The sequence below is a fragment of the Cupressus sempervirens genome, chromosome 8 (genome assembly GCF_028749045.1).
Source record: "Cupressus sempervirens isolate cs-2001-9-10 chromosome 8, ASM2874904v1, whole genome shotgun sequence".
NCBI lineage: Eukaryota > Viridiplantae > Streptophyta > Pinopsida > Cupressales > Cupressaceae > Cupressus > Cupressus sempervirens.
Window position 1 is genome coordinate 74,968,546 of NC_143125.1, and position 18,965 is coordinate 74,987,510.

The 18,965-nt window shown below is 37.6% G+C and overlaps 1 protein-coding gene across 1 annotated transcript in view; it reads right to left on the minus strand.

Moving 5' to 3' along the window:
* LOC149541705 (IAA-amino acid hydrolase ILR1-like 5) overlaps window positions 1-18,235 on the minus strand; it is a 138,663-nt gene extending 120,428 nt beyond the window's left edge. The window contains exons 1-2 of the mRNA XM_089796827.1: window positions 17,882-18,235; window positions 17,676-17,801 (exon numbers count right to left, since the gene is read on the minus strand). Coding sequence (XP_089652953.1) covers window positions 17,676-17,801; window positions 17,882-18,205 — 450 coding nt within the window. The 5' untranslated portion in view covers window positions 18,206-18,235. The remainder of the gene's footprint in view (window positions 1-17,675; window positions 17,802-17,881) is intronic.
* Window positions 18,236-18,965: the final 730 nt, after the last annotated feature.

Genomic DNA, 18,965 nt, shown 5'->3' on the forward strand with positions numbered 1-18,965 from the left:
AGGGGAAAAAGGAGAAAAGAAAGAAAAAGGGGATTTCTATTTTCGAGGTGCATAGGTGGCATAATAGAAAAAATAAAAAAATAAATGGTTGTCATTCCATTTATCGAAGTGTGTGGGAAGAATTCTAGAAAGTTATGAATATTGTAGAAAGTTGTGGATATTGTAGAAGGTTATGGAAGTTGTAGAAGATTGTGGATATTGTGTAGGTGGAATTCTAGAAGGTTGTGGATAAGTCATGCATTGGGTGGTAAGTGCCCATTTAAGCAAGGCATATCAACATTTCTAATCAAGCTTGAGAAGTGGAAGCTTGAGAAGTGGAAGCTCAAGGAGAAGCTCAAGAAGAAGGTGAAAGCTCAAGGAGAAGCTTGAGAAGTGGAAGCTCGAGGAGTAGAAGCTCGGGAAGTGGAAGCTTGAGAAGGAGAAGCTCGGAAAGTAGAAGCTTTGGAAGGAAAGCTTGGAAAGGTAAAAGTTGGAGAAGGTGAAGCTTGGAAAGCTTGGAAGGCTTCAAGGTGTGAAAGAGAAGGAGAAAGTGAAGAGTGAGTTTTCCTGAGTCTGTGAACAAAGCGCCGAATGTGAGGCAGTTTACAGCAAGATTGTGATGGAATTGTGAGTGTGTAGATAGAGCGCCGAATGTGAGGTAGTTTACACTTGGATCTTGGATTAAGTTTGTGAGAAGAGCTAGCGACTGCGGTTTAGAAACAAGGAGGTTGCTTGGTGGCTTGCGAGCACAAGTTGAGATCTCAGAGGTTTCTACCAGAGTGTGGATCTGGACTAGCTTAGGTTTGGATTGGATCTTGAGAGATCTTGTTGCATTCTTTGTCATGAGTTGGTAAGGGTGGTGTGGCCCTTTGTCAGTGGTATCAGAGCGTACCTTCATTAGTGGTATCAGAGCGTACCGACATCAAGTGGTATCAAAGCCGTACCTTCATTAGTGGTATCAGAACAGGAGTTCTTGAGTGTACAAGTAGATCGCCAAAGTATGAGGCTTTTTGTACCAGGACCTTGGTTGGGTGAAGTTTATCAGAGCAGGAGTTCCTGAGTGTACAAGCAGATCGCCGAAGTGTGAGACAGTTTGTACCAGGACCTTGGTTGGGTGAAGTTTATCAGAGTGGGAGTTCCTGAGTGTGCAAACAGATCGCCGAAGTTGAGGCAGTTTGTACCAGGACCTTGGAAGGACATACAGATTGATCGATGGATGCAGAGATGGAAGACTGGACTTGTTGAGGCATGATTGTGGGGAGCTAGTGGATAGCAGATCCGTTGTCCTAGACTTGTGATGTGGTTCCTGATTGTTCATGCGAGGTGGCAGGTTGCGATCTGACTTGCAAACAATTTGGTTGTCACAAGAAGCGTGGGAAGGATTTGTTGCAGAGGGTTTACGAAGATCTTGGGAGATGGCTCCAAAAGGATTGGACCCTAAGATGATTGCCAAAATTCATGATATAGTGGAGAGGAATTTTTCTAAGATGATTTCTCGGTTGGATGCTAGATTGGCTGATCAAGCTAAGAAGGTCAAGGTGGAAGAGGATGGTTTTGCTGATCAGTTTGTGGAGCCTGATGCAGAACCTGTAGAGCAAATAGAGGTTGTTGCTGAAGATATTCCTAATGTTGTTGATGTTGAGACAGATGTTGGTTTTCATGATCAATTGGTTGAGTCTGACATGGAGACTACAAAGCACTTGGTTGTGGATGATTTGGTTGATGTTGGTGGTGATTTGTATCTTGCAAAGCATCTTGCAAAGCATCTTGTTGTGAGTAGTGAGGTTGCTGGTGTTGAGAGTTTGGCATGTGTTGATGGAGATCTACATGTGGCTGTTGATGTGGGGTTTATTGCTATGGGTATGAATTCACTAGTTGCTGATGAGGATGAGGGTTTGAAGAATTATGTTCAGTTTGTTTCTGAGGGTGAGCATGCTGATTGGATGGTAGAGATTTTGGTGTTTGATAGAGTAATGCATATGTGGAAGATTTGCATGGTGGTTTTGTTGTCCCTGTTGAGGTGGAAACCTTTGGTGAAATGAAGATGGTTGTAGACCTTTCTTTTTGGCATCAAAGTGTGGGACACACTTTTCTATCTACTGGGGGAGTCTGATGCAGGAGCATCTTGCATGGGAAAATTATTGAAAAAAAAAAAATCTAGAGGAGAGAGAAAGTGACGAAAATTAGAGGAGAAATAATAAAAAAATTTAAAAGGGGAAAAGGAGAAAAGAAAGAAAAAGGAGATTTCTATTTTTGAGGTGCATAGGTGGCATAATAGAAAAAATTAAAAAAATAAATGGTTGTCATTCCATTTATCGAGGTGTGTGGGAAGAATTCTAGAAAGTTATGAATATTGTATAAAGTTGTGGATATTGTAGAAGGTTATGGAAGTTGTAGAAGATTGTGGATATTGTGTAGGTGGAATTCTAGAAGGTTGTGGATAAGTCATGCATTGGGTGGTAAGTGCCCATTTAAGCAAGGCATATCAGCATTTCTAATCAAGCTTGAGAAGTGGAAGCTCAAGGAGAAGCTCAAGAAGAAGGTGAAAGCTCAAGGAGAAGCTTGAGAAGTGGAAGCTCGAGGAGTAGAAGCTCGAGAAGTGGAAGCTTGAGAAGGAGAAGCTCGGGAAGTAGAAACTTTGGAAGGAAAGCTTGGAAAGGTAAAAGTTGTGGAAGGTGAAGCTTGGAAAGCTTGGAAGGCTTCAAGGTGTGAAAGAGAAGGAGAAAGTGAAGAGTGAGTTTTCCTGAGTCTGTGGACAGAGCGTTGAATGTGAGGCAGTTTACAGCAGGATTGTGATGGAGTTGTGAGTGTGTAGACAGAGCGTCGAATGTGAGGCAGTTTACACTTGGATTTTGGATTAAGTTTGTGAGAAGAGCTAGTGACTGCGGTTTAGAAACAAGGAGGTTGCTTGGTGGCTTGCGAGCACAAGTTGAGATCTCAAAGGTTTCTACCAGAGTGTGGATCTGGACTAGCTTGGGTTTGGATTGGATCTTGAGAGATCTTGTTGCATTCTTTGTCATGAGTTGGTAAGGGTGGTGTGGCCCTTTGTCAGTGGTATCAGAGTTTACCGACATCAAGTGGTATTAGAGCCGTACCTTCATTAAAAATAAAGACAGCAACTATTTATAGTCCCTAAAAACTCCAATCTGTTTGAAACAAAAAACATATACTATGGCAGCCATTTTAATAAGACTTTATTCTCCCAGTAGCAAACGAACTCAACACTAGTATCAGCTAAAACATAGGTAGAGGTCAACAAAGGAATCAAAGCTAGCAAAATCAAAGATTTTCATTGCAACAAATAGAGCTATGAAAACATGTATCAGTTAAACATACAGATAAAAAGAGAGAGACAAAAATTTGTCTTTCTACCAAATATAATATGTAGAAGATACCACTTGAAAACTTGGAATGAAATTATCAGAGAGGAGAGAATAATTATAGTAAAGAGAAAACTATAGACAAATTTGAACAAGCTTCATTCGTGAAGAGATAAGATTTGTACCGTCTATTTCTTATGAGAATGATTGAAACATTTAATACTCATACCAAAGAAGTGAAGACCTACTATTTTTATATCCATGTCCTAGCTAAGACCTGAAATCTGAAACTACATTTCAGAATTCAATGATACATTTATCAATTTACTACAAACTGCAAATGTAATGGACATGTTTTCTAGAATAACTAAGCTCAAAATTGTCTTCCCACATCCTTCGTACTCTTTCATTTCAAAAATTCCCCCAATCATCTCTACCTTGCTAACTCATCTCGTAAGTCTCAAAAATTGGCACATTTATCCCATCATGATCATCGTCCTCTTCAATTTCCACTTCGGATACAACATACTAAAACTATCTTTATTTGTATCATGATATGATAGGACATCGCATGCCTCAGGATAATAAAACGTCGTTTCAAAATACCAAATGTATGCTCTATAACATTCTTAAGGGAGGAGTGCCAGTGGTTAAATAACTCTTGTGGACATTACTAGTCATAAACAAGTTATAAACAACAAAGTAGTCATGTTATTACTAGAATTTGACCACCATTTCTATAAAAAATCATTAAAAAGTTACAATCTCCAAGAGTTGCTCTATTTTTTAACCACATTTATGTATATGGTCCCAACAAACTAGTGCGATTATAACAACTACAACACAAAGAACATATCGTAGAAAAATGATTTTAACTTTCGACATGGAAGTGAACTCAGTAGCACGTATCAATTTCTTGTGCCTTGCACAACTTGCACTCATTTCTTTTATCTACTATAGATGTAGATGTAGTAGATGTAGGTGGGACATCATTAGCCGTAGGTGGGACATCATTAGCCCACCGAAAGAATCCACATGCATTGCCACCCTACGATACCAAATCTACATTAGTGCTTGCTACAATAATTAGTTCTTACATTAAAGGTAAACATTAAAAATATTTTCATTAGCAATCTTTCTTCTATGTAGGCAACACAAAAATTTACATCCAAGATTACTCGTTGTGTACGAGGTCTTCAATGATACAAGGTCAGCACCACACTCAAAAATTGGCAAAATAACCAAAAACATCAATCCTATAGAAATAACGAACAAATTTAATTAGAGCAAGTTTAAAGTACAAATAAATATTTCATATCAGCAACATGATATGACTATTTGTTTACATTAGCCAACTTTTATCTTCAATCATACAGATAGATGGCATCATCCTTCATTATTATGTACAACACATATATTTACAATTTGAGATTAATTGACCCATGTTATGTTTTATCCACACTATTCAATTCTATCATTAAATGCAACTATTTATTCCCTTATTTCTTCAAGCCAAAGAAGTTTCAGCCTGTGCACATACAATAGATATATGCTAAAGTGAATAGAGCAAAATTCATGAATATCCATTTGATGTTTTGAACATATTTATAACTAGATACACAGCTATATACTCCCTTGTTTCTCAAAGGCAAAGTTTCAGCCTGTGCACATACAATAGATATATGCTAAAGTGAACAGAGCAGAATTCATGACCATCCATTGGGTGTTTTGAACATATATATAACTAGATACACAACTATATATTCCCTTGTTTCTCAAAGGCAAATTTTTAGCCAATGCACATACAATAGATATGTGCTAAAGTGAACGGGGCAGAACTCAAGAATATTCAAAGTCATTTGGGTGTTTTTTAACATATATAACTAGATCCACAACTAGATACAAAAACAAGAGCTCCAATTATAAATTTTGAAAATTTTAACTCTTTGGTTAATCAAACCAGCACAAAAACTAGAATGCATTCCAAGTAAAAGAGTCATGCCACAAAGGATGAAACAACACTACAACTTAAACTTATAGTAACTACGCTCCTCCAAACTTCAATCTAATATAACATAGTCTCTCCTCTGAACTCATTCTCAAGAACCCTATGGCTCTCAAGGCTCAACCATAAAAGTGTCATATGCCACAAGTATAGTATACTAACTAAGTTTGGGGATGGCTTTGAGGGCCTCATACACATTTTCAAGATCTTTCACTAAATCTGATTTATCCACTTCGATTAATATGAGGCTTAGCGATGCCCCCATATATCATTTGGATACTTTCACATATCACATTCAAAGAACCAATCATGCTTGCCTTCCTCCCTCCTTGATGGTGTAGAAGGATTCTCTCTAGTGGATGCACTCGAATTATTTGATTGAAAGAAATCTTCGTCCAAATAAGCAGTCGCATTCATAGGCGTACTAATATCCTCATCATCATCCAAATCAACAAACTCATCTAATAGGTGACCTTCTTCGATGTCTTGAGCCGTTGTAGCTGAGGTTCCTTCATCCATGTCATTCTCCACAATGAATGCTAGGTCATTAAAATAATGGAATGGTTGCCCCTTTTACACTATCGCATTTCTTTAATTATTTTTCTACATGTTGGCATAATTAATGAATTAGCTATTTGTCTTTTATTACAATTGAATAAGAGATTTAGTTTGATCAGGTTCAATTTGGAAAACTCTTTAAGGTTGTAACACGTACACCAATAAGGGGCAAGAAATCTTGGTACATTTGAAAATCCGGCATCAACTAAATAAAAAAATTCTCGCATAAAGCAAAATAAATTACTATCATAACACTCTCCCATATCTCGTAAACATCACTATATAATCATAAAAAATATGATTTAACATACCTCGGAGAGCTACTAGAGGAAACTGATCTTGAGAGAGTCGAAGAACAAACATGTCTATTTACAACAAACCCTTCCCAACCAACAAGAATGTATTGAAACTTATAGTCAAATGAATAGATGCCCATATCATTCTACAACAAGTTGCCTTTTCTATCGTGATATTTTGGTTGTATGTCCACATCAATGGTAATTGGTAAATAGGATCCATCAATTATTCCAAGACACCCTATAGCAAGCAAATTTATTAACAATTATGTAGTAATATAATTAAGACTCAAGAACCAAATACATGCCACTAGGAGATTTACCTATAAGTACGAATCAAAACAGTCCTTCCCAACAATTTCTAACGAAGTGGTTGAAGAAATGAGTAAAAAATAATCAGCATGGAGTGCTAAGATAGCCTTCAAGACCTTGCGGAAGTATCGACTTACAATCTCTCCTAAATGTCCAAACTTATGGCCAATCTTTTGATACCTTAGATTATGGCCAAGGATATGGACGAAAATCCCTAGTTTTTCTTCTAATGTTATGTTTATTGTATCTTTAATGCTTTCTATTTGCCTTAGAATATTGACTAGATGAAAGACGACTCCTCTACTCATGCCTATTTGATAATGGCAATCTATCTCATTGGAATAGATAATACACTTATGAAAGGACATGCAAATCTTCTTCGATTATGCCTATGTCTTCTAGCTTCTTGGGAAGATGCTACTATGAATACTACAAGAGTGATCTATCTAATTGGAATAGATAATACACTTATAAAAGGACACATGCAACTCTTCTTCAATTATGCCTGTGTCTTCTAGCTTCTTGGGAAGATGCTACTATGAATACTACAAGAGTTGCAAGAATAACAGCATGTACATGACCTCGATCTTCCTAACAGTGGCTCCCTAAACTTTTATATCATTAATAGGATCCATCAAATGACCTATAACTACATAATGGAGTTAATGTTTGGCATGTTGTCATAAAAAATATAAACATGTAAACGAGACTTAACCTTCTCAAATCTTCTAGTTTTATTAGATTAGATTTTTTCCTAACCTGGCGAAAAAAGTCCAATAGAACTTCTAGATTAAGGGAGACCAATGGCCTTATCTACTATTTAAATCATTGTAATTAGTTGTCAATCTATCACTAGTAGCTAATATATTCATTTGACATGTAAATTATCAAAAGTCAGATACTGATAATTTATCTAAAAATAGAAAGCTTCAAATAGATTCAAAAAGAGAGAGAGAGAGAGAGAGAGAGAGAGAGAGAGATGAATCTAGATTATATGTATATTTAACTAGATAGGTCCTCTGTGGTGCTCTAATTAGTATCATGGCCTTACTGCAGGGTATGAAGCTGTCATGTCCCCTTTTCAAATAATTAAAAAATAATAATCTTTGCTAAGGCAGGCAAGCCCAAGAAAGTGAAGTTTCGGAAAAAGGGGGTTAATCTTTGGAAACCGTTGGACTAATAAATGAAAATTATTATTAAAATATGTTTCATTAACCTCTCTTGGACGTGAGTTACAGTTATGCTCTCTTTTAAGGGGTTTTGGAGGCATTTTGGGCTCATTCCAGAACTTGATTTTGTTGATTTCTTTGTTATTCTTCAGAGGCTGCCAAACCTGTGGAGAAGGAGACCCAAGAACGGGAGTTTGCAGGTTTCCAAGGAGACCCAAGAACGGGAGTTTGTAGGTTTCCAGGAAGGCTAAGGACGGGAGTTTGAAGCCATTCCATGTGCATGCTCATACAGAGTTTGCCTTTGTGCTGAACAGTGTAGATTTGTGGGTTTTTGGGTGTGTTTTTTTGCATGAGTTTGGTGTTTTCAGTTGAGCATTTCATATCAGTTTTGGTTGCTGCTGTATTTCAGACTTTAAGCTGTTAAAATAGAGCTGAATATATGTATTGGGACATGATTAAACTTCTGAGATAGTTTATTAGTGTTTTTGTGGTGTTTCCGAGCATTTTTGTGTTAATTTCGGGAGCCCGATGAGCATAGTTTTTGTCCTACATTTGTGAGCTGCTGTGTAAAGGCTATATAGATCTGGAAATGTCATTTTGTAGGCTGTTATGCTGCTGAAATTTCTGTAAAAATGTCCATTTTCAGATTTATTAATAATAGGTGAAGCTGTGAAGCTTTTGGCACTATTTTCAGCATACCCGATTTGGGGTTTCTTGAGAAATTTGGTGGATCTTTGGGATATTAGTTGTTTGATTTTAAAGATCTGATTAGAGGTGTGAAATACCATATCAAATCAGAAAAGGGACATTTCAGTGGTATCAGAGCCATGATCTTGCCAGCCTGAGGGTTTGTAGAAGTTTGCAAGTCAGTTTTGACAACTACCCAGATCTTGCATTTTTGACAACTACCCAGATCTTGCATGTCATAATTGATGATTGCATGTTGCTTCTAATCAGCTGCATGAAAAAATTTATGGTTGCATGCTACTTCTAATCATTTGCATGTTAGTTCTTGGTGAATTTGGTGGTTGTAGAAGTTTGCACGTCAGTTTTGACAACTACCCAGATCTTGCATGTCAGTTTTGACAACTACCCAGATCTTGCATGTCATCATTGATGATTGCATGTTGCTTCTAATCAGCTGCATGAAAAAATTTATGGTTGCATGCTACTTCTAATCATTTGCATGTTAGTTCTTGGTGTTTGAAGAAGTTATATCCTATTGGGTTACACTCTACTTTATCCAGAATGGACAGGTATAGTACAGAGTCTCAGAGGACACGATCTTGGACAATTGATATCCAGAGTCAAAACAGTAGAAAGGATGGTTATTTAGACATTCGAGATAAACTTATGAAAATAAGCCATGACATGTCTGAACAGTTGATTGAGCACCACCGTATAATGAATGACATGTTGTCCGACCCAGCTAAGGTGGATAAGTTGACTGGATTTCTATTTGGCAGATTTTCTCACAGGGCAGATGACACAATTACCAAGAACTTGCATGAAGAGTTTGAGAAACTAGCTGATAGCCAGGTAGAGGTCTCAGATTCTACTCTGCCACAGGAGGTGGTGGGAAAGGATATTACACAGATTGATAGTAATGGTCAACTTGATACTCAAATTGAGACAATTGTTTACAGGTCGTCAAAGGGTGATGCCACAGGTATTCAGGATGGTATAGTTACAATAGGCAGTGACTACAGTGTAGTGGGTTCAGATGATGATTATGAGGATGTTGTTGTACAGGATGGTGAGATACCTGGTAGAGATGAGCAGACATTGAGCATTCATGATTTTGCTGAGAAAGAGTACTAGGCACAGTTAGATGCTTCACCACATGAGGTTGAGGCTGGTAGTACTTCACATGATTTGTCCAGCCAGCTGAAGGTGAACAAAGATAGTATTGTGAATTCATTATCTCATCATGACAGGTATGTGAAGTTAGTTGGTATTGGTCATATTACTCAGGTGAGGAGTTTTCTTGAGTTACCAGTTGATTCTAGTTTACGGATATGGACTCGAGATTGTTATATTGGCATTTGGGATTCAGTTGACTGGAGATCTTTAACACTTTTTGGTAGCAGTGTTTGTTTGGGTGCTATCATGGATTTGATTAGCAGATTACATGGTGTTGTCTTTTCTTGTGCCAGTATCTTGTCTGATGTTGGTATTAGTTTTTATACACTGATGTTGGGCTTTGTTCATATATCCAGTCGACCATATTTGCTGGAATGTGTTGATGATCTTTCATATTTGGCAGTGTGTACAGATGAGTCCCAGGATCATATTGGCATTGATGACATCCAGGAGGCTATAGTGGGCAGTTTTGAAAACTTAGTTTCTTTGGGTGCAAAGGAGTTTGACAGCAGTGCTAATGTTTTTGATACTTCGTATGTTGATATGAGCTTTAGATTTGATTCACAGGATATGGATTGTAATACTCTAGAGACTAGTGACTTTGATTATACTCCTTTAGACAGTGCATCAGAGGAGGTTTGTAGGAGACAGTCAAGCCAGTGCCATCATGTGTCTAATCAGTTGAGAGTTAGTGACCGAGACATTGCTATCACTTGCCAACATTTTGATGTTGCTTGTCAGTTGTTAGCAGTTTATGGATGGGGTCCTCCTACTAGTGATGAGCAGGAAGGAAGTTATCTTTCCTTGACAGAGATCCACTCTTTATGGGAGGCTATTCGGATTTTGAGACAGAATTATATGCAGTTGGTAGCCGACAGAGATTATCTTATGGAGTGAGGTAGTACAGCATATGATGCATTGTTGGCCAAGGAAGATGAGGTGAGTGAGCTTACTAAGCAGCTTGAGGTGACTTTTGAGATTCTTGAGAGTACACAGTTGGCTTTCAAGGAGTCACAGTTTCATTTGGCTAAGGTGACCATGGAGTTAGAGCGACTACAGTCTTTACCTGATTCTATACAGTCACAAGCTATGGTCTTTGGTGATTCGAGGATGTCCATGGCCGAGATTGTCAGAGACAGTGGAGATGGGGATGCATCCATCCTTGATACTAACATTGGCATATCAGGTTCATTCCCACTAGAGTCAGGTTCAGTTGAGTTGGGTGTTGTAGCAGATTGTTGTATGCCTGACATGGTGGTGGCCTCTAGTACTGATGGCACAGAGACTAGAGATGTATCAAAGATCATGTGTGATGTTGGTGAGTCGACAGTTGGCATGGTTCCTACTAGTAATACTACTCCCTTGGTGATATCTCCAGAGCTAGTAGTTAGTTCCAACATGGTTAATGATCAATTGCAGTTAGTTTCATCTGGATTACAGTTTGAGCCACTGACTGAGATTGGCGCATTCTATCGGCATTACACTGTGAGGTATGCTCATCAATTTACCTTTGATGACCATGTTGATGAAATTATGATACAGAGATGTACTTTGGTTCCTAGTGCTTATCATCAGTTATGGAATAGTTTGATGCCTCAGGATGAGAGTTGTGATGGGCACGACATGGCGATAGGTCCTACAATTGATAGCTTGATAATACATGACTTAGAGCAGGAGTTTTGGAGTGATGCTTTAGCAGGTGTTGTTATTGATTCTACTCCTTTGGCGATGACATCTCTTGACTTAGCTAGTGATCAGTCACAGTGGGTTGTATCACTTGTTCATGGTGAGCTGTTGACTGAGGTTGGTTTTTTTAATCAACATTATATTGCAGGGCATGTACATCAGTTAGAAAATGATCCTTGTGTTGAGGAGTTGATGGCAGGAAAATTTGGTTTGGGTTCCATTTCTTTTTGTTTATCTTGTGATGGTTTTTCACCATCAGGGGTGCATGGGAGTTATGGTTATGAGACAGTGGCCGATGATCTACAGAGTTGTGTTGACTGCAGGAGTTGTATAGTGTGTGAATTCTCCATACTTGGTATAGTTTCATTTGAGAGCATTCACCATTGTTGCAGAGTTGGATTGTACATTCCGTATAGGCCAGTGGGATGCGTTGATGGTATTTATGGTGTTGGCAGTTTGATTTGTCCACTTTACTTGGGTTCTAATGTTCTAAGAGTTTGTGTCTCATGGGTTTTTGACTGTGGTAGTGGTGATTTTGGAGTTTGGTTGAGCTATAATTGTCAGTTTGATTATGGATTCTTCTTGGTCATATTGCAGAGGATATTGCAGGAGCCTGTGTTAATTGGTAGTAGTATAGTTCATGACTACATTTGGGATCCAGGTGGATTGATTGGTTTATTGTTCAGCCATTGCTTGAGGACAAGCAATGTTTGGGAGGGGAGGACTTGTCATGTCCCCTTTTCAAATAATTAAAAAATAATAATCTTTGCTAAGGCAGGCAGGCCCAAGAAAGTGAAGTTTCGGAAAAAGGGGGTTAATCTTTGGAAACCGTTGGACTAATAAATGAAAATTATTATTAAAATATGTTTCATTAACCTCTCTTGGACGTGAGTTACAGTTATGCTCTCTTTTAAGGGGTTTTGGAGGCATTTTGGGCTCATTCCAGAACTTGATTTTGTTGATTTCTTTGTTATTCTTCAGAGGCTGCCAAACCTGTGGAGAAGGAGACCCAAGAACGAGAGTTTGCAGGTTTCCAGGGAGACCCAAGAACGGGAGTTTGTAGGTTTCCAAGAAGGCTAAGGACGGGAGTTTGAAGCCATTCCATGTGCATGCTCATACAGAGTTTGCCTTTGTGCTGAACAGTGTAGATTTGTGGGTTTTTAGGTGTGTTTTTTTGCATGAGTTTGGTGTTTTCAGTTGAGCATTTCATATTAGTTTTGGTTGCTGTTGTATTTCAGACTTTAAGCTGTTAAAATAGAGCTGAATATATGTATTGGGACGTGATTAAACTTTTGAGATAGTTTATTAGTGTTTTTGTGGTGTTTCCGGGCATTTTTGTGTTAATTTCGGGAGCCCGATGAGCATAGTTTTTGTCCTACATTTGTGAGCTGCTGTGTAAAGGCTATATAGATTTGGAAATGTCATTTTGTAGGCTGTTATGCTGCTGAAATTTCTGTAAAAATGTCCATTTTCAGATTTATTAATAATAGGTGAAGCTGTGAAGCTTTTGGCACTATTTTCAGCATACCCGATTTGGGGTTTCTTGAGAAATTTGGTGGATCTTTGGGATATTAGTTGTTTGATTTTAAAGATCTGATTAGAGGTGTGAAATACCATATCAAATCAGAAAAGGGACATTTCAGAAGCATTCGAGAGAATGGCTTTCTATGTCATTTCTCCCAATCTAGTGTTCTACTTGGCTAAAGAGTTGCATGAAGGCACATTGTCTTCAGCCAAGAATGTCAACAACTAGATTGGAGTTGTTTGGCTCACTCCAATTTTGGTTGCCTATATCGCTGATACATACTTTGACACATATTGAACCTTGTTAGCTTCTTCAATTATTTATCTATTGGTAAGCAACACCACTTCTTAGTTATTCACGATTTCTGCAATGAAACATGCTCAAACAATCTATCAATAGACTAGCAACAATAAGGCCAAGTGATGCAAATCCAATCTAATGTTGGTGAAGTGCATATGCATCTCTACTGGGACTATGGTTGTTGGATAGACAATATCATGGACCTTCCACATATAGGATTGCAGATGTTGTATAACCAATTACATAGACCTTGCAAATACAGGGTTGTGGTTGCTTTATAAGCAAAGTCATATACCTTGCATATACAGGGTTGTGGGTGGTATCTGAGGGTGTGGCTATTCAATAGCCAATGTCATTTGCTCTTTCTATAAGAGGATGTGGTTGCCACTCTTCAGCCAAGAATGTCAACAACTAGACTGGAGTTGTTTGGCTCACTCCAATTCCGGTTGCCTATATCTCTGATACATACTTTGACACATATTGAACCTTCCTAGCCTCTTGAATTATTTATCTACTAGTAAGCATCACCACTTCTTATTTATTCAGGGTTTCTGCAATGACACATGCTCGAACAATCTATCAATAGACTAGCAATGATAAGGCGAAGCGATGCAGATCCAATCTAATGTTGGTGGAGTGCATCTGCATCTCTCCTGGGACTATGGTTGTTGGATAGACAATGTCATGGACCTTCCACATATAGGATTGCAGATGTTGTATAACCAATTACATAGACCTTGCAAATACTGGGTTGAGGTTGCATTATAAGCAAAGTCATATACCTAGCAAATACAGGGTTGTGGGTGGTATCTGAGGGCATGGCTATTCAATAGCCAATGTCATTCATTCTATACAAGGGTGTGGTTGCCAACAAGCCAAAACATTTTTCTATGGGGATAATTTGTTTTACCGCAATACGCAAACCCTATACTCACTCTAGCAAACACAATTTTTCAGTAGGGTGCATTTAAATGTGTCCCCCCTACATAACTAATGCTATTTACTTTTTATTTCTCAGGCTGTTTGTTATTATTCTATAGATCAAAAAGTTATCTATGGAGTAATCTATCAAGCAATATCAACTTATGATAGGATAGTGGGATGCACTTCAATGCTATTGGAATGTGTATTCATTAGTTTACATGGCTAAGTAGTTGGCATGTACCTTCATTGTTTCACATTAGTGGTTGTTAACTGGTCAACAATTTGTTTTTAAAATGTAGGTTCTTTATCAGCCACAACTATATTTGGACACAAGCCATCCAACAATTATTGAACAGTTTTTCTATAATATATCATCTTACCTACCCGGCGATTGTTAGATAGCCAACACAATTCAATCTTTACGCTGACAGGATGGTTGCTAAGTAGCCAACATCTTTTATCAGTAGAGAAACATATTACCCATGCCCTGAAGTTGTTAATAGATGCCCAACTTTTCTTTCTCCCTACTTGTTTAGGCAGTAGCATAAAAGGATATGTTTCCCAATTTCGGTTTCTTGTTATGCAATAAGAATAATGAACATATGTCTCATCTAATATCATAATCCAATCACTTTTCCTAGATGTTAAAGTGACTAACTCCTTTACTACTTCTATAGAGGATGGTGCTTTTAACAATGCAGTGTCCTTAAAATCCCTAAAGCCACCTCATTGTGGAAGTGGGCTAGTATGCCAAAAGGCGAATAGCCTCCAAATTGGCTTCTTTTACTACAAACTGCAAATGTAATGTTCCTTGCCTATAGTTCTCAATTCAACAATTATCAATTTACGACAAATTGAATATTGTAGTTCCTTGCATGTGGTTCTCTTGGGAAGAACTAATAAATGTCTATCTATAAAGCATATTCTAACATTATGTCTAATATATCCCCCTTGAGATTAAATCAAAGACATTCTAATGTTTGCCCAGAAATTTAACAAAGAGAATAAAACCAAAAGGTTCAATCAATAAATCAGCAAACCATTCCAAGAAGAAGTTTAATAGCAAATATGAAGCAAATTGAAGAAAGTGAAGACAAATTTGAAATCTTTGTAATTTACAAGACCCAATTTCATATAGTGCCAGCAAGAAAAAAATTGTATAAATTCCCAAAATATAAGTTAACATAATTTAGGGAAATTTAGAAGGAATACAATTACTCGTGGTTTTATGAAACAAATTTTAACCCAAAAGATACAAAATTAGTCTTTCACACAAAGTGGTACTCCCATGTTCAAAAACTTTCATAGCCTTGAAATTATTAAATTTGGTCTTTCTGAAATATTAGGGATGCTCCAGTCCAAACTAAGTTGGATACCAAAACAAATTTACAAAAAATTGAAATATTTTGATTGTTAAGATTCTAAAAAGAAGAGATGTGTCGTCAGGTAATTGAGCAGCAGATTTACACATTAAAAATATTTATCTCTATTTACGCAGGAGTTGATTGTGATGAGGCAAACTGTAAGACACTTTCAGAGTAGACATCAGAACCTCAAAGACGTCACAGAAAAAGAATCACTCTTCATATATATGGACAAACCCTTGTTATCTCAGCAAAACATCTAAGGAATCCCATTTTATCTCAACAATACCAGCTAAACAAATTTAAGATCCACATTCTAGCTACATGAGACCACAAGGTTACCTGACGATCTTATGACAACCCTAGATGCCACTGAAGGCTCTATTAATTTTGAGGCCAAACATCCTAAAAGAAAGCCTACATTCCCTGGTGGAAATCAAGGAACACATGCTCAATATGTCGACCATGACACGCTGTCAAGGCATTTTAAAAAGAGGTAGAAAATTTCAAACAGCAAACGATCAAAACCCACAAGTCATTATAAATAACAGCCAGCATTCGATAGCTTGAAATCTATGTAAGAGCCTGACTATACTACTTGTTGCTCTGTAGAGATGCTACCATGATTCCCGGAATGAAAAACTAATGAATTGTACAGCTAAATGCTTAACACAGGTGTAAAACGAGGCTGCAGCCCACAAAATTAAACTTAAGGCAAAATTGCTTGCATTACAAGAGCCAAAAATTCACCAAATTGAGGCGTCTGTGCCCAGACATTAGACAGGAATGAAGAATAAAAGCTGGCACACCCTCTAAATAGTCTTACAGTGAGTAGAATTGCACTGTAAGTAATCCCCCGCTAAAAAAAGGGTGTAGCTTCTGTGGCTACAAGGCCACTAAAATCAAAAGCATGTACATCTTCTAAGTCAAACAATTTTGCAAAAATGTGTTGATATGCAAGAAATAGCCATAAAAACCCAAAGACAGTATAAAACCCATTTGTGATATGTCCCTCTGAATTGAACAGCCTCACAGGCCATATCATTTGAAATAAATACACTCAATGCAGAAACACAAAACCATATGTTTCTACAAACTAAAATGATACCTAAACCTCAGATAACTACCAAGAAGAAGGCACCTGAAAGATAACAATACCAGAGCAAAAGAAAATTGAAATGTCTTATTTATAAGATATTAACCAATCAAAGTAAACAATTGAAAACCATTGAAATCAAGAGCAAAATACAGTCTTTGAAACAGAAGAGCATACAACAGTTGAAAGCATCCAACATATGCTCCTGTACAACCAAAGAAAAGTTCCCACGACCATCAAAGTAGCAATTTTAAAATTTTGGAAAACCTGTGCCTCAAAATTTGTTTCAATACAGCCACCATCATCCAGAAGATTTAAAGGAAAAAAAAATTGTTTACTTTATTTGTTTGGAAAATGTGGTTCACACCATTTTAGCCCGCCTATGCCACTCTGTCATGTAAATAAAATATCCCAAAGAAATACATTGCAGACACTTAAAAAACACACTCTATACCAAAACAGAGTGAATATGAATCGAGCAACATACCAAAAAACACTTGCTGTAAAAAAAAATCAACCAAATCCAGAAATCCACATCCCTTTACTAATGTGTGAGCAATAATGTTTAATATGATAATTTAGAGTTGAAAAAAATGATAAATTGCACTATCAAAGTGACATAACTATTGCAGAAGCCACCAGCAGTAAGCCAAAACAAGAAGCACAGAGAGGGCTTCCAGACCCGAAATGTTTATGAAATATGGATTAAAGGAAATGGAACCTCCTCAGGTGGAGTCAACAAATCCTCGTTTTGGGCCAAAATGAGAATACGAAACTCAAATGCCCATTCCAATTTGGTACATCCAAACTGCAGATTAGAAATTTTAGGAATTAATACCAATTCCCGTTCAATTCCGACAAACAAACAGGTAATTGATTGGGATTAGTTCATGTAATGCCATATAAGACATCCCCGTCCCATAATTCAAATCAATGTAGCAATGACCCAGCTAGAAACCAATCATGTATGTTAACATATTTTTGTACCCCACCAATTTGAATTCTACATCTTAAACCTTCCACCAAATTCGCTTCAGACTCGAAGCCAGCCTCTTCTTTGTTTATCAGAAACGTTTTTCACAGTAAATTAGGATAATGGTTAAATAAAATTATATACCAATTAACTCGAGCAATTAATAATATAAACCTTTAAAACCCTAGTCCACACAAGCAGCTAATGCACTCCATTATTTAACACAGTAACGTAAGCTTCTCATTTTTGCAATAAAATATTCAACAGGGATCGAACGGGAGAACAGAGGCGAAACCCCAACCGACCTTAAGCTTGTGCCTCCGCTGGTGGAGCAGCTTGGCAGCCCCTAGAAGCATGGTCACATGGGCATCGTGACCACACGCGTGCATTTTGCCCTCAATTTTGCTCTTGTGCTCCCATTCGACCAGCTCCTGCAATCCACAACAATACTTAACCATTAGCCGAAAAAATAGAAATAATAAAAGACTGAGGCTTTCTAAAAATAATATACCTGTATAGGAAGGGCGTCCATATCAGCTCGAAGGGCGACCACAGGTCGAGCCCCGGAACCTATTGTAGCTACCACGCCTGTTCTCGCAACGGGCCATTCGTACTGAACGCCAATTTTATCCAGCTCGGCTCTGATCAATGCGCTGGTGTTTATTTCCTCGTATTTGAGCTCTGGGTATTCGTGTAACTGGTTTCTGACGGATTTCAACCATTCTACCGTACTTTTGGATTCAGATAACTCTCTAATATCTTGAAAATCAGAATATACGCCATAGCAGACACTATTGAAGAGCCCTAATGCAAACAAAATTGCACAGGACTTCATGACCCGCCTGCTTTTTTCTGGAACGAAGTCGAGGTAACATAAAGCGAACTATCAGTTTATGCTGACAAACCCTTAATTTGGACCGTTGTGGCAAGGCTATTGAGCCGATTGGTTTAAATTAGATGGCCGTTGGCCTCTGGTGCCATTTCATTATTTTCGAATACAATATTAATTTAGTCGATAGGCTAATTCTTTTTGGAAAGTTGGCCAATCGTCTCATTTAACACTAGCAATAGCACTCTAGTGTGCAATAGGTACCTCTAATCGGCGTGGGTCTCAATTAGGAAAAAGTATGGTCTATTTTATTGTATACAGGTGCAATATATGTAGTCAATTGAAAACTTTATTTTGTACCCTACCTAATTGGGAGGACAATTATAGAAAATTGTGGCCTATTTTTTGTATATACATATGTAGGATATGTTATCAACTGAAAACTTTATTTTGTATCCTACGTCATTAACACCTCACCTCTTACCTCTCTCTCTCTCTCTCTCTCACTAACTCATATAAAATATAATAAAAAATTTATTTATTTATTCATTCTCGTAGTAATTAAAATAAATTTTAAAATCATTTTTCTAAAAATCCTTAGAAAAGAGAGGAAGGGAAGAGACAATGATAGATAGGGAGAGGAAAATTCTTAAATTCATATTTATAAAATTTCTTAGAAGAGAGAGGAAGGGGAGAGACAATGATAGATAGTGAGAGGAAATTGTATTATGTGTATCTGCATGCATGTCGGACTTAGATGACATAC